This window comes from Larus michahellis, chromosome 7, assembly GCF_964199755.1.
Source record: "Larus michahellis chromosome 7, bLarMic1.1, whole genome shotgun sequence".
In the NCBI taxonomy this organism is placed as follows: Eukaryota; Metazoa; Chordata; class Aves; order Charadriiformes; family Laridae; genus Larus; species Larus michahellis.
This window is the reverse complement of record NC_133902.1, coordinates 5333250-5354916: the sequence shown is the minus strand read 5'-3', so window position 1 is coordinate 5354916 and position 21667 is coordinate 5333250. Positions and strand designations below refer to the sequence as shown.

Genomic DNA, 21667 nt, shown 5'->3' with positions numbered 1-21667 from the left:
TTCCGATTCACTCATTGACTATTTCCTGAGTAGTCTTTGATAGATTTCTTAAACTTTCTGTTGTTCATTTTCCCATGTGTCTACTGAAGATAGTACATACTTCTGCTTCTTTCTGAGGCATTTTGAGATCTGGAGATCAAGAGATACTATTCTAATTAGTATTCCCTCATAGAAACCAATCTGAAATTGTGCTATGACTGTTGCCACTATAATACCCAGTTCTAACTTATTTGTAACTTACTCAGATTTCTCCGCATATGACAAATGTAAGTGCAAACAGTAGCTTTTAAGGGGAAGCCTGAATCGGATCTGTTCAGTAGTTTGAGCTGGCCAAAGAGAAAAATATTGTCATAACTTTAGAAATAAATATTGTTAAATCATTTCCTTGCCCGAGAAGCTCAAATTAACACAGGGACGAGTATCTCTCCACGGTTCCTGAAACTGTAACTCTTGTCACTGCTTTTTCTCAGCTGGGTGTCTTCAGACTTTTCAGTTTCTTTTCTTTTTTTTTTTTTTCCCCTGACTCTTTGCTCCTACTTCTCCTGTAACTCTTTTTTTTTTTTTTTTTTTTTTTTAATATTATCCATTTGACACTAGACACTACTGTGTTTCCCCATCCCTTGTACGTTTTACTGCAGTGTTTGGGAATGTCAGCGAAGTGGGACACTATAGCAGAAAGGACTGGGTTCTGAAATACCAAACAAGAAAAATTCCTTCTGCCCCTTCTAATTGTCAGCATTCAGTGAGACAGACAATTTGCCAGCCTGTTTGGCAGCTGTATGAAAGTATTCATGACCGAACTTATCTTTGTGAGACATTTAAGGCAGAATTCCAAAGTCTTTAACAGTTCTCGTAAATGTTTATGTGAGGAACCTCTGAAATTTGCAGAATAACATGAGAAGGTATGAAAATACTTGTCTGAAAAATAGAATCTTGCTGTCATTGACTGTGCAGAGTCAGAAGCTGATTTCTTGTATTGTAAGTTGTCAGGGGTGCTGAAAATGAAGATGAGCAGCCTCTGTTCTGGCAGAGAAGAGGGAACCAGTGGAAGGATCGGAGAGGCAGAGAGAGTTAATAGCGAGGAGCTTTAAAGGAGAATTCTGATTGGATTTGAGTGGAGCAAGACGAAGTTTGTCATGACTAATGGAAACAGCAGTGAGGAAAGCCCGGATGAGATTGTTTACAACCTACACACACAGTTAGAATTTTATGCAAAAAGGCTGCCGTATTTAAACATAGTCTGAACATATGGAACTTTGAGAGATTACAGCAGGAAGCTGTCATTGCCCTCACTGACCAAGAAATAGATTAATGAAGAATAAATTGTGTTTGCTGGATACATGCGAGCAGATGCTGAAGAGAGAGGCAGATGCTTTTAGATGAACGGTCATAAGGTTGCCTGCAGAGAAATAAGAGTTGAAGTAAAGTACTTACATCCATAATTGCAGAATTGAAGTAGCAAGACAGGGAGAGATGAGCAGTATATTAGTGGTAATTCTGTAGGCAAATATTGGGAAAAACTTCTTCCCCCCTTCCTCCCCCCCAGTATGGCAGAGCGTAAACCAACTTGTCCTGTAGGAGACTGGGGTCTGCAGGGCTTGTGGAGAGGGCAAATTAGGAGAGTGCAGGCACATATAAATGTCTGTAACAAGAGGAGGAGGCTTGAGAGGGGAAGGAAATGTATTTCAGTGTCACTTTACGTGTTGTACTACAGTGTTGGTTTTGTCTTGACAGAAATGAGATCCTGTGCAGAATCCCCATCCTTTAGTTCCCTCCCTACCTTGTAATTGTCAATATGTAACCATGTATTCTCCTCTAATGTTACTGCCCTTATCTCTTCCTGTGGTTGTGTCAGTTCCCCTGGGGAGGGGAAGAATGCACCCCAACCATTGATAACTTAATTTTTTTCTTTTTTTTTTTTCTTCTCTTTGCTTTCCACCTCTCTTATTGACCGCAATTATGACCTCTAATGCTGTTTCTGTTGCCTTTCTCTGTTGGCGGCTTTTCTTTGTTTAACCTTTATTTTTTTATTATTATGGTGCTACAAACATGATCATACTTGCAGTTCTCAGTAGGAAGGCCATTAGACTGAATTTTTTCATACATATTATGTAAAACTTGTAGGTTATGAGATTAGGGGTTTCAGCTAACATTGTTGGATGGATGAAGGATGTTTGTGCTTGTGCACTCTGCCTGCCTCCCCCCTGCCATCATTCCATGTCTAGCACAGAATCTGGAGAGGTGGTCAGGACCTTTCGTTGTCGGTTGTGAAAGGTTCTTATATATCAGTGAAGATTTCAAGACTAACAGTCCTATCACAAACCTAACAATCTGTACACTGAAGTTCTTGTGAATGAAGAAATAGCCTTTATAGCATCATACAAAGTGATCGCGGATTGAACTTTCAGCACCTGGGTTAATAATCAGCCTGCGGGCTGGACTGAATATTGAGAAAATAAGAAGATGTAACTTGACAGAGAGAAACTAGAAAGGACCTTGAATCATGCAGTAGTTGGCCTGTATTAATGTGTGATTTTCAGGTGGTTGCTCCCCTGATCTCCCTTGCATCCCCAGATTTGCCAGACTGTGGTCAGCGTGTAAGAGAAGAGAATAAGAACAAGATGAATATTGATACTTTCGCAGAATCTGGTGTGTGTTTCTGGCTCCCTGTGCCTCAGAATGAGCATCACAGGACTAGAGATGGTTTGGAAGTGGTTGACAGGAAACAGCCAAGTAGACTAGGATTTTCAGTGTGGAAAAGATATGGCTGAAGGGATAGGATAGAAGTCTACAGAATCTTCTGTGCAACAGGGAAGAAAAGAATAGGAAGTAGATGTTTGGTCTGTTCCAATGCCAAAGCTAGAGATATTAAAGAAAGGTAGCAGGTCGGGAGCAAACAAAAGCTGGTGGTTTCTCATGCGAAATGCCACTAAACTGTAGAAGTTCTTGCAACAAGCAGTTGTGAATGGTGAGAGTTTATATTAGTTCAGAAAAGAGCTGGACAAACCAATGGAAGAGAAAGCCATTAAGAAATCTTGAAGAGAAAGGCTGTGACTCGAGGAATCCCTGAGCCACAGGGAGTGTCTCAGGGAGCCACTAGAAGGCTGGAGAGTTTGTTGGGAAAATACAGGTGTGTGCTCCCTAAATGCCTGCTGCTGGCCATCCTCAGCCACAGCATATTGGGCTAAAGAAGCTTTGGTCAGATCCAGTATTACTGTCTTTATTCCTCACTAAAGTTATTAAGGTGTAGCAGACATACATATATATATATTATATATATATATATGTAATTCAGTTAGATAATTTCCACATATTTATGAAGGCTGCATATGAAGATACAAAGCCGGTGAGGGAGCAGAAGTTAGAGTTATCAGCAATTCATCAAACTAACATTTATACTTTTGTAACCTTAAACTGCTTGAGCATCCTTATACCACGGAGCCAGTTGTTCGTTTAATAATAAAAGTTCACCAGCCTGTGATGGGAGTAGTTATCACATTAGTAAACACTGGATTGAGCTGACAATTAGCTATATGCCATAGTTTTATATGGACTTGCATGGAAGTTGAGAGAGAAAAAGGTTTTTTTTGCTGTAGTTTGGATTTAGGAATACATTTGTGTGTTCAGCTACTATACCTTACGACTAACCAGTACAATGTGTGTTAGCTAAAACTGCTTGCTTTCTGACAGTGTTTCTTGATTAATTGGGAAAGTGTATGACTCAGACCTATTAGACCATCACACAGTTGGTAAAGATGTACTCTAATGAATGCAGCATGAATGATGAAGTATAATAAGTGTTAATGGTGAAGAATTCTTTGTTAGAACTTGTCACTTGGATATGAGTTATGGTACTATAATAGATATATAGGCACTATAAAGCACACAACTAATGATCTGTAGTATTGCTTTTTTTCTTTAATTTTTCATATCTGATATTTGTTTAAGCGGTAAATCTAAATAAACGTATCTGTTTAACAGGTAAATCTAAATTTGTCTCATTAGTCTTGATAGTCCAACATGTAAAACTTTCTTTCTTTGGTGGAGAAGTGGGGGGAAAAAAACAACCAGAACAGGAATGATAAAATATGTCAGATAAACTTTAAGATCTGTTTGTATAGTGGTGCCTGGTCCTTTCCTGATCTGATTTTGTCTATTGACTGTTAATGGAAAATCCAGTTCAGAAGTATAACTTTACATGTGATGTTTGTGAAAGGCTGCAGATTAACGTGCTTTGAAATGAAGCCATCTAGGCAGGGATCAACAGTTACTTTATTTGAAGGTCTGATATGTCTGCTAGGCTCTGGACCAGAGGTTGAGAATTTGCTACAGGTCCGATAGAATTCTATATTTAATACATAGGCTCTAAGGATTGCATCTTTTGAGCTACTGGAGAGAAGTATCTTCTGTTTAAAAAATATATTTCCTGCTTTTTTGATTAGAGCCGTAATTTACCTGCTCAGAGCACTGATGGGTGCAGTGCTAAATCAGTCTGCTGATCTTCAGCAGCTGAAACTATACACAGCTTCATAGATGCTTGGACTTCGTTAGTGAACTTGTCTGGATTTTTTCAGTATTTAAAATCTTCCCCAGATCAGTATGTGTTTCAGTGTTCACTGTAAATCTGTAGCTGGAGAGTACAGTAGAGGCAAAGTAGTCATTGAATGTCAACTAAGCAGGATTGTTTTAAGGCTTCATAGGATACGCAGTTTCTGGCATCCCATATGAGACAAACTATGCTGTCAATTGAAATAGTGGTTTGGGCTTTTTTTTTTTGTAACTGCCTTTTTTTTACTGACTTCTTTTGTCAAGCTGCTGTTAGATGGTAATAGTATTTTAGGGCTTGATGAATACACTGTGGTTTAATGAACTGTATGTGGCATTGAGTAAAGCAGCCCTAAGACTACCTGAATCCAAAAGTAAGAAACAGTTCACAGAATCCAAAAACTCTGTAGAAGAAATGAAAGTGAACTTCACGTTGTGCTGAAGAAATTTACAGTAAATAAAAAAATCCATCTATAGACTATTATAACCTCTTTAATGTCTATTTAAAGTGACGTATTTTTCTCTTAAAATCCTCCTGATTCAACTGGTAACTGGTAAAATGATGTATTCTGACAATATAATCCTCAAATCTTTGTGTAGACAATGCTGACATGTCTCATTTTGAGCCCATTTAAGACCTGTTAACATGTTTCAGACTAGAGTAACCTATTAAATAAATACATCAGGAAAAAGCTTTTACTGGTAATGGTTGTTTTGCTTAGGTGACTATGGCTGTAATGTATTGTGAGTACATCTGGTACTTCAGTGCTTATCAGTGATCTTTTTTCCTTTAGGCGGTTTCCTAGAAACATGATTGCTTGCTGGTCTTGATCTCACAGCTTTGTGAAGACTTCTTCTCTGATAATGTCAAGTTCAGGCTACCCTCCTAACCAAGGAGCATTCAGCACAGAACAGAGCCGTTATCCCACTCACTCTGTCCAGTACACCTTCCCTAGCACCCGGCACCAGCAGGTAAGGACACAACAGGGTTACAAATTTAGCAAGAGTACAATTTGGGTGTTTGTTGTGCCAAACGGGATTATTTGTTTTTAACCAATGTAATAGAAGTTGTTCATATTTGAAAACAGTAGAGTTGCAGGTGAATGCGCCCAGTTAAAAGTGACTGGGGAAATCTGTCTAACAATGTTTGTGCCTTTGGAGTTTGGCTCTTGCGTTATACTTATTCAAGTCTATTGTGCCTTTGAATGAGGGTCTGACTGCAGTGTAACTTCTGGGAAGTGTAATCTATAGCCATGTGCTGCTCCTTGGTTCCTTCAGAAGTATTAACTTGAAAGGATATAATTAACTGTTGGAATTATGCCTTCCTGCAGTGCTGTAGCTGAAATTATTAAAATCCTTGACTACCATTGACTGCAGTTTTGGCTTTTTAAAGTTCTTGCCTGTGTGTTGGTGGTTTTTTTTTTTTTCCTTTTTTGTGCCTTCTTTCTTTTTACATAGACTAGCATTAAAAATATTCTATAAACTGTGAAGGTATCCTAAATAAAACCCTACAGCTTGTCAATATTTCCTGTTATTTAACATTTGTAAATCTACTCAAACTGGCAAAACGCTTTAAAAGTTTGCTTCTCTTAAAGGCTGTACAGTGAGAATGCTGCCTCCTCAGCAGGTTGAATCTTTTTGATTCTTACTTCCTCTGCTTTTTTATATTTGGTTTTTCATCATTTAATAGAAATGCTCAAAGTGGCAAAGGAAGTGTTTTGTCTGCTGAGGAGAACTGCTGCCAGTGTTGCTTAGGTAAATAGTTATGGGGTGGTTTGTTTTGCCCTCCCTTTTTTTTTTCTTTTTTTTTCTTCTGAAAGCACTGCATTTTGCTTCTTCAAGATTATGTTTGTATCTGCTTTTTTACTTTTTTTTTTTTTACAGAAAAATGAGTTTTATAATTCTATATCTTTATCATTGGGAATTAATATAAACTTTCTGGTTTTATCATTGGTTTCGTGTAGTCTGAATAAATTCACTAGGGAATGTGTTCATAAACTTTTGTTGTAACTTTGCTTTAATTTGCTGATGTTTACTCATCATAATAAATTTGGCCAACTAAGTGTGTCTGAGCCCGTATGCATTGATAGCAATAATTTTCCAAGAGCATGCAAATAACCTGTCTCCAGTTAGTATGCGTCTAATATGAATGCAGTGCTCTGGGTGTAACAAATCCTTTGAGAGACTGGACTCTTGGGGCATTTATGGGTACAAATTTTCTCTTTTTTACCCCTTCTTAATTAATCTCCCATTAGGCCCAGGAGTGTAAGAAATGAACCCACAGTCATCTTTGCTCCTTGTCTGTAAGGAATAGTGGGCTCTATTCTCTACAAGCTAAATGTAGTTCTTGACAAAATCTCCATGCAAGGTAGAGAATGCGAGTCTGAAATGTGAAAACTTGTGTTACACTCTGAATTTTTTCTGAAGCAGTTGTACTGGTGCTTCCAGCTATCTGTGTCCTGAGCCAGAATTAGGGGAATGGATTTCTAAGAGTCTCCTGCTTGGTCATTTCTGTCGAGCATTTATTCTGCCATCCTGTGCTCTCTGTGGCACGGTCGGCTGCGGACGACGAGCTCTTGGCTTTAGAACAGTTCAGGTTTCCCTTGTTTTAATGAAATTCTCCTGCTGCCACAGATACTTTAGGTGTTTTGTTCTACTTACATGTTTGCAAAAGGAAATTCAAGAATTGGAGCTTTTTGGCTTGCTCTGTATTTATTTTTAGATAATTCGTAAAAGCTAAATCTTATGGGTAATGACCTATTGCGTGTCTTACGGAGCTTCTCTTTGGTTAGTGCTGCCTGCCATACAAGTGGTGGAAGACCCATGTATACAAATAAATTGTCTTGTACCTCACTTAATTATGAATTGTATCAGTCAGAAGATGCATATTGTCTGACTCTTAGTCCTAATTAATAGGGTCTGATATAAAAATGGTGAGGTGATAACAGAAGGAATTACCTCAGGGTTGCTAAAATATATTTTCAGTTCATCACTTTGTAGTTGGATGTGCAAAATTGATTTTTAAGGAATTTTTTTTTTTAAGGGATATTCTTCTGCAGCTGGCTCATTTATGTTTTATTAGAAGTTGTTGATAAGCTAGGTGGAGTTCTTAGCATAAGTATTTAGTCTCTTTAAAGTTAACTTATAACTTAAAATGCCATTTACAAACTTTATTTTTTTTGAGTTGGAATAAAGCTTTGGTGATCTGGTCTTGGTCTGTATTTAATAACTTTGGAAACGATCATTCCGTGACACCAAAGGCTTTTTTGATCCTGTCTTTTGCACCGTTGTTCCTGTTAACATCATGAGTGTGTTTCATTTAGGAATTTGCAGTTCCCGATTACCGTTCGTCTCACCTGGAAGTCAGTCAGGCAACCCAGCTCTTGCAGCAGCAGCAGCAACAGCAGCAGCAGCTCCGGCGCAGGCCTTCCTTGCTTTCTGAATTTCACCCGGGCTCGGACAGGTGAGGATGCTCGTTTTGAAGTATGTGAACAGGAATCTTCTGTGTCCCCGCGCTTTCTGTAAAGTTAGTTTTGACTTTTGAATAGAGAGTTTTTTGAGTTTCACAGTTTTTTGCCTGACTACTGGACTTTATTAATTGGTGCTCTGTTGTAACAGTGTCGGCCTCCTGCGTTTGAGGGTTGGAGCTGTTGTGTAATTCCTCAGTTCCTTTGGCTTAACTAATATATTTATTTCACAGACAGGAAGTGACAGTCTGCTTCGCTTTTCCCACACCTCTGCTAACAAAACCGTCAGTAAACTTTGAGAATCCAAGTGCATACTGTAAACTTTTTAATGCTGTTTAGGCTAAAAGTGTGCAAAGTTTGTAACTTTCGATAATTTAATCCTGCCCAGTGGAAGCAACAATTGCAAGAATTGTTGCAATGTGAGTACTACCTGTCATGCTTCCTAGATTAGGTTTGCTTATTCAAGAAATGGTCTCTGTGTGGCTGGGCAAGTGAGAAACAATAGAGCTAATTGGGTATTTGGGTTGTAGGAACTGTAAAACACTGAAATGTGGCACAAAATGGACTAAATCAGAGTATGCTACTTCTGGTAAGACACTTGACAGCTTCATATCATTTGTTCTAAATACCCTTTTTGTCAGTCTCATAGGCCATTGCTGTCTCTGTGTAAATAGATGCCACTGATCTGGGATCCAGCAGGTTAACTGAGGACAAGTATAGTGGACAACTATAGTGAATTTTATGTTGTAATGTAGTTTCAGATTGGTAATATCCTACTTCTCAGTGAAATACGTTACATCACAGCGGATACTGATGAATGTTGAAATGTACATTAATACTACTGTGAGGTTAATAGGTTCAATGAAGTCTTCAGACCGTATTAAGCATTCATTTGACTATATACGTGAAGAATATTGGATGTACTTTGAAAACCAAATTTAAAAATTAAAAACCCACTACAGATCAGGGTAAGATTAACTGGATTGTAGTAAATTAGCAAGAACATGCATTGGTTTAGGGATGAGGTTACTATACACTTTATGCACCGCAATTCTTTAGCATATTAGTATGCTGATATACAATTTTAAGCAAGAGTTATTGCTTGTAACAACATTTTTGTTTTGTGTTGTTTTTTTTTTTTCCTTGGGTTCTTAGTAAGTATATCTGCTAGGAGCAACTTTATATGCTGGGTTACTGCTAGCAGTTTATTTTGGCTATAACTGAGGTATCTGGTTCTGAACAAATACCAGTAATGAATGTTGTGTAAATACTGGTCTACCTTAAAGTCTCATTAGAATATTCCCAGAAATAACTTGATGATAGTGAAATCTGGGGCTTGCATATTGCCTTCATCTTGTGTCACCAAAACGTCAGTACGGCTCTGTTTTAGTGCTGAGAATCATAGTAGTTTTTAGAGATCTCAAAAATTCAATTTATAGCAGAAGTAAATTCCCCCTCTCCCCGCATAGTAAATTTGCAAAAACCTCTTCAGTAGTTCTGGCAAAATACAGGAAATTACTGTCATCTCTTCAGTGGCACTTCGTAGGAAGATGTTGAAGCATATGAGGTTCTTTTATGGACATCCTGTGCATTGCACTGTAAAGAAGCTAGTGATACCTTCTTCTGCATTTTTCTGAGAAGGAGGAGTTTTTGAATGACTCATGGGTTGAATCAATGACTGTTTCTGTCATGTAGTAGCATTTTAATAGATATCAAGTTCCAAATAGGCTCATGGCTCATTTGAAGCATTCTGTGTATATTTGAAAATTATTTGACTGCAAAAATGAAATAACCGAGCTGTTGTGGCCATCTGTGTTCAGTGGAATATAGTACTATATTTATCTCATGGATTATTTTTTTTGTTCATAATTTGAATCAGAGCTCCAATTTCAAAAAATATTATTGTATCAGTGTTAAGTTTCTTTTTAAGGGTTTGTAACGATAGGCATGCATTTAAACAGTGTCCTTTAAGATTCAAGTTAATTTTCTCTTTTTCAATGGATTTTTAGCTGTTGTGTTTTTGAAGATCATACTTACAAGCACTTGTTTGCTTTGCTGTTTAGAAGGAACTTCACTAAATTGCATCTCCAGTATATTTGAAAAGGGTTGAGGAACGCCAAGTAGTTTTCTTGTATGGAAAATGTATATTTTAATAGTTTATCTCTTGTATATATTAGGCCTCAGGAAAGGAGAACTGGATATGAACAGCAATTTCATCCAGGTCCATCTCAGACAGATCATGATTCACTGGAATCTAAGCGACCACGTCTTGAACAAGTCTCTGATTCCCATTTTCAGCGTGTCAGTGCAGCTACTGTTTTGCCTTTAGTACATCCTCTGCAGGAAGGGTTGAGATCTGCAGATATTAAGAAGGTAAAACCATTTTCTATTACGATGCTGAAGGTGTAACTTCCTATGTTGTGGTGATTTAATATTTTTATTTCTTTTTCTGTTAGGTAATTTTTAAAATTTCTTTAAGTTCATTCTTTTAACCCAAAAACTTAATTTTACACGTTATCGTGAACTGTGGTCTTGAGTCAGCGTTACTCTTTTATAAAAAGAACAATAAGATAAGTCTGCCTCAAACACAGTAAAAAGACTGGAGTTCTGAGTTGCCACTAAATGCTTAAGTCATTAAAAATCTCAGTTGCAAAATTATTATAGTATAGTACATGAAATATTTCTGCTTTTGAGTTGAAAGCTGCTGGCAAGTGCATGCAAGTCCACTTTTTTTCTGTAATGAATGTTTGTACTGAATGGTCAAAGTACTCCCCTCCACCCCCTCTCCCTTTTAAGCGTTTGAAATGAGTCTGCTTATTTACGTAACAGTAATTATACTTGTCACTGTCTCATTTTGGGTAAATCTAGGGCAGTCTGGTTTGGCGTGGATATTTTCTATTGTAGATACTGAATATTGATTAGCGCAATTTGTGTAGAGCAGACAAATGTCTTTTAAATGAATATTTAATATCTTCTCTCGTGCGTGCACACAAGCACACTGACTCACACCCGAAAAGGTGGTGCGTAGTGGGTGTGACTTTTGAAGGTGAGCACTCAAGTTTCTAAACTCAGAGCATTTAAAGAAAAATTTCACCATATGGATTCAAAAGGTAATAGGCACCAGATTTTTTAGAAATCGATTACTTGTTGTGCCTTCTCTCTACCATTCCTTTTATGTGAATAAACTGTCTGTGAAATAAAGTGAAATTATGATGGCATGTGATTTCTTAGTAACTTGCTGTGTTGCATAGCAAAGATAAGATCAAAGGGGATTGGAGAAACCAAGCTAAGGCATGCAATGTTAACATGCTTGCATGTAACTGAATTTTTGTCCAGGCGCTACATAAAGATATCTACTGTCTCAGTGTAGAAATACAGCCTTGTATTATGTAGAGAAGAGGAATTCAGGCACATCGTCTTTCAGTCAGATTGGCTTGAATGAGGGATGTATAACTGAGCTGGCATTTGCCAGCTAGGTAGTCATGGAGCATGATGGTTTGAGGACAAAAACAAAGACAAGGTACAACAGTGCTTATGTTAGAACATCAAGCAAGTTGGAATATGTTGTTTAGAGATGGGCAAAAAAGAAAAGACAAAAAAATCAAAGCCAAGTGAATAGTGACCTATCCTCCCTTAAGTCATCACTTTTCTTAACTCATGTTAAGTTCAAGAGAACTTAACATTTATAACCACAACTAAATCCAGATGTACTTTATCAGGCTGGTCATGGTTATCTTCAAGAGTATCCTCATCAATATACGTGCAGAGTACTGAGGATTTGCTCTCAAGTAACCCTTCATTTAAATGTAAAAGATACTGTTGATGTTTATGAAGATATATTTTTAAAAGGGAGGTGTTTTGATCTTATTTTGGTTTCAAGGTGAATATTGAAGTTTGCTGTTATTTTTCAAGGTGGACTTTGAAATTATGCTATCATAAATGGGCTGTCAGTTAATTCTAAAATATTTAGAGCACTAATAAACTGAAATATTTAACTTAGCTCCTCAACAGAGATACAGATAACTGGAAATTCTTTTTAATTCATGCGTGCTAATTTGGTTACTGAACACACGTTCACCTGTTATCAATAAGACTGATTTCTCTCAATCTCCCCCCCCCACCCCCCATCCTGTCCCCATGAAAGGACCCAGCTTTTGGAGGAAAGCATGAGGGACCATCTTCTCCAATTTCTGGTCAGCCTTGTGGGGAGGACCAAAATGCTTCACCTTCAAAGCTGTCAAAGGAAGAATTGATACAGAGCATGGACCGTGTGGATCGCGAGATTGCGAAAGTTGAACAGCAAATCCTTAAACTGAAGAAAAAGCAAGTAAGCATAGCAGACACTACCATTGTTTTCTGCCAGTGAAAAAGGTGTGGAAATACTTCATTTGTTGGTGGTAGTGGTGAATTTTTGGTTACGTGAACCAAATGAACAAGTTAAAAAGGGAAGGTTACGTATACAATTTTGCTAGAATGTTTAAATAGATTGGATATAATGTAGTTTTAAACATTTTTGAAAATAGGAGAAAGCCACATAGAACACCAACAGTAGATGGCTTTATATTTTAAACTTTTGTTAGATGATTAGTGAAACAAGGGCACTGTGACTGTAATTTCAGCTTTAAAGATGACTGCTGGGTGAGGGGAGGCTGTCATCTTTCTTCTTTCACAGTCTGTGCAAGGGGAGAATCCTTTGCACGTGTCTCCAAAACCAGAGCTTGTACAGAAGTCCCTGGATCATCTGCTTTCACAAGGGCAAGAGATCCTATAACATCTGGAGCTCAGGTTAGCCTTGGGGGAAAGTGTAGTAGGAGGGGTGCGAGTGAACAGAGAGCAGAGAAATAAAGGAGGAAATCTCTTTTAAATCTCTTTTTTTTTTTTTTTTTTTTTTTTTTTTTTAACTACGGTCCTTGCTATGCTTTGCATCAGAGAACTGCACTTCAGCCATTGGGAGCAAAGGAAATGTTTGCTGGCAGTAGCTGTTGCCTTCCCAGTAGCTCTTGTGGCCAACTAAACCCACCCTACAATCTAGGCATCTGTTACTCGTTGGCAAAAACAAAGTCCTTGTCTCCTTTTCCTTTATGACTTTCAAAGATCCAGATAGAAGTAGTGCCAGCTTTAAGGTTTTTTTTTTTGTTTTTTTTTTTTTTAATGGGAGCTCTGTAGGAAATGAGTTACGCTGTAGGATTTGTTAACTTGTAGGTCTGGGATAGCAATAGACAGTGGTATGCTTTTATGGTCTGGAAGCATTTAATTACATCTGAATTTTAATGACCTGTAGAGTGACCTTCAGCAGAAAACCAAAAAAGGATGTCACCAAGTACCTGGCTGTGTGTTAGTGATACTTATCTTCTTGTTCGTTTGTTCACTTTTCCACAAAGTCAGCAAGTACTATGTGTATCTTCTGTGAAGCTTCATTTGTTTGTAGTATGATTTGCCTTTAAAAAAAAAATATTACAAAGTTGCTGTTGCCTGCAGTAATTGAGCCTGCTTATTATGGCATTCTGCAAAAATTTTAGATTTTGAATTCTCATGAATCAAAATAGCACATTCTAGCTGGTGTTGTAAGCAGGATGGAGCATCAGAAGTTTTTTTGTTGCGTGGCATTGTTGTTGTGGCAGGCATGGATGAAGGATATTTACAGTTAAAAAATTAAGACGTCACCGAATCAGATTTATTTGATGTGAAAACAAATCATAGCAGTGTGGTAGCTTGGAAAATATTACTCTCTTTTTGCTTATTTGGTATTGTAACAATCTTGGAACTTCAATACATGTGGAGTGGTTTATTTCTGCTGTGAAGTACATTTAGAATGGTGTTCTCTGTGGATTGTTAGAAGGACTTTTGTACCCTTTTTTTTTTTTTTTTTTAAAAAAAGTAGTAGTAATGACACTCGAATATCTACAATGTAGAAAGGCATCTCTGTGGTTTCTTCCTCTGTGAGAACGCAGGTTTGGTGCAGCTGTTCTCCAAAGTTAATGTTTTTGTTTAAAGTTAAATAGGGATAAACTATAATGCGACAGTGGCTTTAAATTTCAACCTGAAACAAGTCTGATTTAATGCAGGTGAGACTTGTAAACAGTTAATTTGGTTTACCAATAGTAAAAAAAATAGTCTTGTTACTGTACCTGTTGGCATTAAAACTATTTCATTCATTCCTTGTCCGTTAAGAGGAGAAATGACAGGCGGTGCTAACTGTTGATCAGATGCATATTTTATCTCTGGTGACTAATTACTGGTAAGGGTAACATGGTGCGGATGGCTGATTTTCTTTCTTTCGTCTCTTAGCAACAACTTGAAGAAGAAGCTGCTAAGCCTCCAGAGCCAGAGAGGCCTGTCTCCCCTCCTCCAGTGGAACAGAAACACCGCAGTATTGTCCAAATTATTTACGATGAAAATCGGGTAAGCATGCTTTTCAGTTGACTGAGTGTAGCTGTAGGTCTGACCCAATGTGCTAAAATTCCTTGTGTCTTAATTAATTTCTGTGGGGCAATTTTTGCTTCTCCTCTATTAGTGATTTCCCTGCCCCTCTTTTTAATATTCATTTACTTCTTTAAATGAAAGACACTTGCATGACACTTCTATTCTTGATCACAGGATCCTCCTATCTTATAAGCAGTCTAGGGAAACACATCTATGGGTCTCATCCCTAGACCTCTGTGTTGAGATACATATCTATCTATGTATCTACGCACATGCATACATAATAGATAGGTATGTTTGTGTGTATATATAGGTATATATAAAAAAAAGCTTCAGAAATTTATCTTGAAGTCTCTTTTCCTCACATAAATACTGACAAGCTTGGCTGAAGACACAACATTTAAATTAGCTGAAGGGGAAAAACTGCATATGTTTTAAGATTCTGTGCCTTTTTTTTAAACTCTGACTTCTCACACTTAAGATTTGGGTAAATGACCAGATGTGAAGAAGTAGTATATAGGTGAATTGTGAGCTTGTGTTCCATAAGTGGTGATAAAAGCACAGGAGCTTAGTAATATCGCCACCATAGCAAAGTGCTTCCTGCTTTTTTTTCCTTGGTAGTTTGGGATTAGGGAGTTGAATATCTGCTGGTTTTGAAAGTATTATGATCTTTTGTGAGAGTGGTATATGTTTGTTTAATTTCCCAATTTTATTTTGTAGTTTAGAACAGCTAATTTCTCTTACAATAGACTGTTTTTGAAAATTTGAGATGGTAAAAATCTGCAACCCAATACTAGATTTTTTTTTTTACAGTAGAACTCTGTCCCAAGTGTTCCATGCAGCCTCTTCTCCCCCTCCCCAAGTTGTCTGTAAAATTTGATGTATTTACTTAATACAGGACGTTAGGATGATTAATATGTTACAAAAACTGATGTAACCAATTTAGAGCGATGTGTTTACTTCTGGTTACAAACCAGTTTTACTGTTTTTAAATCTCCTTCATGCTATAATGAAATCGAAAAGTATTAAAATCATTCGATCACCTTACAAGACTTCCTCAAGCTCAGTTGCATGTTGAGTAGTAGGCAAAACCGTGTGAATTTGAAGACAACATAGTTGGCTACTGTGCAACTCTGTCTGCTAACTGTGGTTATGGGTGGCTTTCACAATAGAATTTTGAAGGTGCTGTTGCATTCCCCGTGTTGTGTATGTGCAAGTAGATGGGGAAACCCGTTTTTGTGTTGTCTGAGATGGAGTGACGTGCATCAGTGTATAGTCATTTATTAGCTGCTTCTGTCTGTGTAGCTCTTCATATAGTGTTATATATACAAGGGGAATTACCAAGTTTGATGCATTTGTGAATCCGTTTAGCACTTGGTTTGTGTTCTCATATCAGGAATTACATGTGATTACACGTACTGCAGAATGGCAATATTGACGGGGCTTTGTACAAGTAGCACGTGTCAGTACTCACTGCCTTATTTAAAAGATTATTAAAGATGTTATTAAGCCATTTCTGTACATAGCACTTGTTTGGTGTCTTTCCGTCTACAGTTGTATAAGAGAACAGTCCACTTGGCAACTTTCATCTTCAAACCATGCAGTTTAGGATAATTACTTTTAATATTCAACTACTGTTGGCTAAAATTTGGTTAAAGTAGTAGGGCAGGAATTCACCTTTAAATGTTTTGAGACCAGAAAAACTATTCTACCAGGGTAACACTATAATATTTCCTTGATATATAATTATTTTGTACAGCTGTGAGTTCCGAAGAATTTCTCAAGATTGCAATTACATGGAAAGAGGTTAGGACTTAGCAGAATGCTTTCTAATAATAACTGCTCTATGGATTAGTTTATCGTGTGTTTTTCTTTGCAGGTGTCTTAGCGCTAGCACATAAACTGTTGGGGAGAAAGAAGCAAATTTGAACTAGTCTGTTAGGTCATTACGGATAGTCTTGTCTGCTGACAAAGGGCTTTGGAAGATCATACAGGCTTGAAATGAATTTGTGAAAGCCAACTGTCTTATCCAGTGCTGCCTCCTTTAGGGTCAGAATTGTTTTGAGGTCTTTGCCTAGCGTGAGGGAAGGAGGACCTGTGACATACTACTCTGTGTGTGTAATATTTGCTATGTTATTTATTAAACTTATGCTCTTTTTGAACTGCTTTTATACTTTTGTCGGCTTCCAAAGATGGAGATCAGAGTAGTAACTGCGCAATTCAGGTTCAGGTTTCTTGATTTGCTGAGGCAACATTGCAGAAGTAGGTTAAGAAGGATGTAGCAGGATGACACAGGGGTTTAGCAGCTAGCTTAAGTGAAAGAGTTCAGGTGCACTTTTGATACTAACTTCAGCTGCTTTACTTAAACTATACAAAAAAATTCTTTATTTGCAGAAAAAAGCAGAAGAAGCTCACAAGATTTTTGAAGGTCTTGGTCCAAAAGTTGAACTGGTAAGTTGCATTTTTTGGTTGGTGTTTTTCGTTTGGTTTTTTTTTTTTTCCTTCTATTTTCTGTGTTGCTAGTGTTGGTTTCATATCTGTAATTCTGTTGTGGTAAACAGATGTAGTTCTATGTTTGTGTATAAAAGAAGTATGTGTTTAAATACACTGGTGAATTGGGGCTTGAGTGAACTGATTTGCACGTAAGCGTAATCTTTTAAAATGGATTTGAATCTATTTGAGAGAACAGTTTGAAATATGAAAAATTGAAATACTGTTATATACATAGGTATTTATAATGATTTAATTTTAAGTAATGAAATCTGTGCTTTGTGTTGAGCATTTTTTTTCTAGTCCCTTCAGATTACACTCAGAGATGTGGCACCATTGGCAAAATATTAAAATATTGTTTAATATATTGCATATACTTTTAGAATTACATGCATTGAAAAGTACTAAGTGTACCTTTCTAATCCAAAATTGCAGCCTCTTTACAACCAACCATCAGACACAAAGGTCTACCATGAAAACATCAAAACGTAAGTGCTTTGTTATCTTGTCATTGTGCCGTTTAAGGGGGTCTAGACTCAAACATTCACTCAGATTTTTTTTTTTTATCTGCGATTTACAAATAGGATGCGTGTACTTCGACCATATTTAAAAGCTTCCAGTCTATGTAACTTTCCAATTTCTTTGTTGTAGAACAGTGCTATAAGAAATCAGTTATGTGTACTGAAGGTAAAGGGAAACAGTAACTTTTCATCATAATTTAAAGATAAAAATAAATCCTAAAATGTATTTTTTAAGTTGGTAACGCTTGCATTTTTCAAAGCCTAAATACCAGATTTGACCTAGATATGCCTGGTCAACTCTTCCTGACTGTACTGTTCAGAGAAGGGTTGCAAAAGTTAAGGCTGTCAATAAATGATTTTTTTGTTATTACCTATTTATTTATTGACTTAACCATGTACTCATTTTCTGTCATGGGCTGCGAGCAGAGTTGTTGCATGCTACACTTCCTTGTTATTTAGGGCAAACCAAATTCAGTGATTTGAAGTAAACTGGTTGTCATCTTCTGGAAGAAACGTGGATTTTGAGGAAAACTAATTTTTTTGTTCCTTGTTAAATGTAGAACTTTTTTCTCAAATTTTTATGAGTTAACTTTTTTAGTTCTCTGAAGCAAATATCTTTTATTAATGGAAATGAAGTTTTAATAAATTAATTTTAAAATGTTTTAATTAAGCTTATTTGTACTCAAATTCAAATGTCCATTAAATTGCAACTGATTCCTTTGAGTGTCTCAGTTCTGCAGAGATAATGGTGGACTCATTTCTCTACAGAAAGCAATTCATATTGTAAAATAAGGTCTTATTTTTTAATGCGTCTGTGTCAAACCAATATTGATCTTACTCTGTAGCAATGTGTTGAAATATCAAAATAGTGATCATTCTATGGCAGTAAAAATCAACTTATTTTCAAAATGTGCATTTCACTTTGGTGAAAATAGTTGCTGAATTGTAGCTGCCATAAAAGTGCATATTCCTTATAAATCCTCTTTGAGGAAATGCCACTCTATTGTAACTGTGAAGACCAAGGCCTTTTCATAGCTTCTCTAGGATGGTAACTGGCAGGAAAATATTTATTTTCATGTCTCACTTTGAAACTGAAATATCAGTGTTTTTGAGACAAACTTTACTGCTGTGGCATGATTATCCTGATTCAAGTTTGTTGAAGAACATTACTGTCTTCGTAAGGTTTTTTTTTATTCATTAACCAATTTCTATACTACCAGTTTTCCCAAAAGAAGAAATAAATTGTCAGTTTCAGATGTGAAGAAATGCATAGTGAGTTACGTGCATATTACTAAGAGCTGTAACTTTTAGTACCATTTCATAATATTTTATAAGTACAGGAAAAATCCTACAGATGGTTGTCCTTCAAAAACTTCTCTTAAAGTAAATCTTTCTCCAGTCCTTCCAATGTAGCTGTTCAGCAGTTCCAAAATACTTAATTTTTTATTAATATATTGTAAAACTCTTAAGGATTGAATTGTGATGATAATAGTTTTCTAAATCATAATATCTTAAGCTAAATTTACTCATTTTGGCGTAATATCTCTCTTGTGGTGAAGGAGAGCACCTAGCTTGAAATTGGAAGCTTTTGTGTCTCAGTTGCTTGTTCCAGCCTTCTTCAGGAATCTTCTCTCTGATAGAATACAGTATTAGCTAGATGATTGTTTCATCAGGAGGAACTTTCCCTCTTTTTTTCTACTACGAAAAGTATTTCTTGTAATAATGATCTGGCATCTAGAATCCATACGGGCTTTGAGTAATTTTGAAGTGCTTGATTCTTATGTAGTTCATGTTTTATTTTTTCCAATTTCACTTTCCAGAAACCAGGTGATGAGGAAAAAGCTAATACTATTCTTTAAAAGAAGAAATCATGCAAGAAAGCAACGGGTAATACTATCATGTTTTTGTAAAAAGGGCACGTGGTTGGTTTTCTCTCTGGATCCTTGACTTGCATTCCCAAATTTGTCTTGTAAATCCCATTCATTAGAAAAATAAGATCTTAAGCTAAAATTATGTTGATTTATTGGAAAGTAAACGGCAGGTTTATAATTGTGGTTTGTTGATCATTTGACTGAAATCCATCTAAAGTACAATAAGGAAAAAGCTTTTTTTCTTTTGTTTTCTTTATGAATGGAAGAGACCCGGTGAAAATCTTTAACTGTTACGCCTGGCCTCTCCCTGAACTTCTTTTCTTGTATAGCAGCTATAGTATCAAAAAGAAAATGGGGCAGATGGCCAAGTTTTTTTTTCAGTTGGACAGCATTTTTAATCAAATTTGTGTACATTGGATACCAGTATTAATTGACTTAATGCTTTCTCTTACATGCTGTGGTAGCGAGTAACATACAAAGTCAAAAGGCTGTTTTGAGTGGTGTTTGAAAGATCATTTTTATTATTAAGAATAGCGGAAGATTATACATCAGATTGGAAGATTCCCCCATGAAAATGTAATGAAGTATTTTTGTTCTTACAGTCTTAGTTTATTCATGTAGGAGCAGCCCTCTACATATTGCTGAGCTTGAGGATATACTGAAATGATTCCAGCCACATTCTGTTAATTAAAATTTTAAGATAAAATAAATGAAAACAAAACAAAAAAAAAATATCCACTTCCTCACCTTCTCTCTGCTGAAAATTGGGTATATGTCATCTTCAAAATGGAAAGCCAATAGAGCAGGAAAAATACGGAGCTCAGCCACATTGTGGGTACTCATCACTAAGCGTGTTTGTGTTTAGTTCAAGGTTTACTTTTGGAATTTAACAGGAACAGAAAATCTGTCAACGCTATGATCAGCTGATGGAGGCATGGGAGAAGAAAGTTGACAGGATAGAAAATAATCCTCGCAGGAAGGCGAAGGAGAGCAAAACAAGAGAGTACTATGAAAAACAATTTCCAGAAATCCGCAAGCAAAGAGAACAGCAAGAACGATTCCAAAGGTATTACCATAGATTTGAAATATTCCTATAAAATACCTCTTAGGACTTAAGTTTTAAAACTATTTACAACAAAATTAGTTTAGCTTACTGGTTAGGTTTTACGTTCATCATTTTAGTCTTTAAAAAAAGACTATTAGTGTTATCATACAGTATGAAGTAAAATGTTCTTTCATTGCTTTAGGGATGTCCACATTGTTCCTTTCCTATCCCCCTCTTTTGATCTGCCATCAAACCCCATATTTTTCCAAGAGGATTGCAGAAGAAGGGCTAATTAGCAGAGGCTAGTTAGGTTGTGGTGCTTGGGGAGACTGTGTGAGTGAAGCTGTTCGGATGCACAGAGAGGTTTGTGCAGTTGGTCTTAAGATAATTGGAGCATCAGCTTCACGCAAGCCTATTCATTTTGGGCCTACGCCCTAATTTATACTTAGTATTTTTCTGTCACGGGGTGTCTGTGTTACTCCTTTGTTTGATGATCCCTATATACGTTAGCCTGCACACTCCAAAATCATTTGACTTTAATTAACAATTTGAGTGATCTTTTGTTGTACTTGAAGTATGCAAGAGCTATGACAATTAAGTCGCTATTACTTAATTTTAATCTATCAGACGTTTGCTAAATGGAAACTGTACAGAGTCTTAAAAGGCATGAAGTGCAATTCATTTGAGAGTTCACTTTATCTACGGTGCTGTTGGTAGTGCTTTAAATTAGAATTAGGTCAAGTTTGATTCAGATCTGTGTTCAAATCTGTTTATCTAATGTTTGAAATCGTTTTAATACACCTTGGAGAGTTCAAGCCCCGTAAAGATTTCATCTCATTATCTCTCCTAACCATCTGTCTAAATTCCCTTACTTCATAAAATATAGGAAAAGCAGATAGTTTGCAATATATCGTGAAGTCTGCAAGATCTGACTTTGTGGAATCAAGAAAAGAGGAAAAGAAAGTAAATTGTTAGAACAGAAACAGAACTCCTATCTGTAAGAAGGTTTTACATTCAGAATATATCACATCTTTGTAATTGCAAACTACTTGGGAAGGGGCCGTCTCTTTACGTTATATTTATGATCTCTAATGTAGTGGCATCTTTGTGGCTGTGCTTGTAATATTAATGCTGTGTAAATACTAAGGTTTTTTTGTCAGATTTTGTGCAAATTGATTAGTTCGTAAAATCTTTGAGGAACTGAAGATGTTTTGTCTCTGTGACTGTCAGTCATGTTTATCTCTGAAATGCTTTTTGACCCACATGCCGTAATATACTATTATGGTGTTCTTAAGTGTAAAGATC

At 36.6% G+C, this 21667-nt stretch overlaps 1 protein-coding gene across 4 annotated transcripts in view; it reads left to right on the top strand.

The window, feature by feature from the left end:
- Positions 1 to 21667, top strand: part of NCOR1 (nuclear receptor corepressor 1) — a 74206-nt gene that overhangs the window by 9579 nt on the left and 42960 nt on the right. For all 4 annotated transcript variants that reach the window (XR_012588518.1, XM_074596149.1, XM_074596150.1 and 1 more), the window contains exons 2-10: positions 5340 to 5517; positions 7869 to 8008; positions 10190 to 10385; positions 12157 to 12339; positions 14301 to 14414; positions 16830 to 16886; positions 17361 to 17413; positions 19267 to 19333; positions 20211 to 20383. Coding sequence is in view for 3 of the 4 variants with exons in the window: in XM_074596149.1 (XP_074452250.1) it covers positions 5410 to 5517; positions 7869 to 8008; positions 10190 to 10385; positions 12157 to 12339; positions 14301 to 14414; positions 16830 to 16886; positions 17361 to 17413; positions 19267 to 19333; positions 20211 to 20383 (1091 nt within the window). In the remaining variant the exon portion in view is untranslated. The remainder of the gene's footprint in view (positions 1 to 5339; positions 5518 to 7868; positions 8009 to 10189; positions 10386 to 12156; positions 12340 to 14300; positions 14415 to 16829; positions 16887 to 17360; positions 17414 to 19266; positions 19334 to 20210; positions 20384 to 21667) is intronic.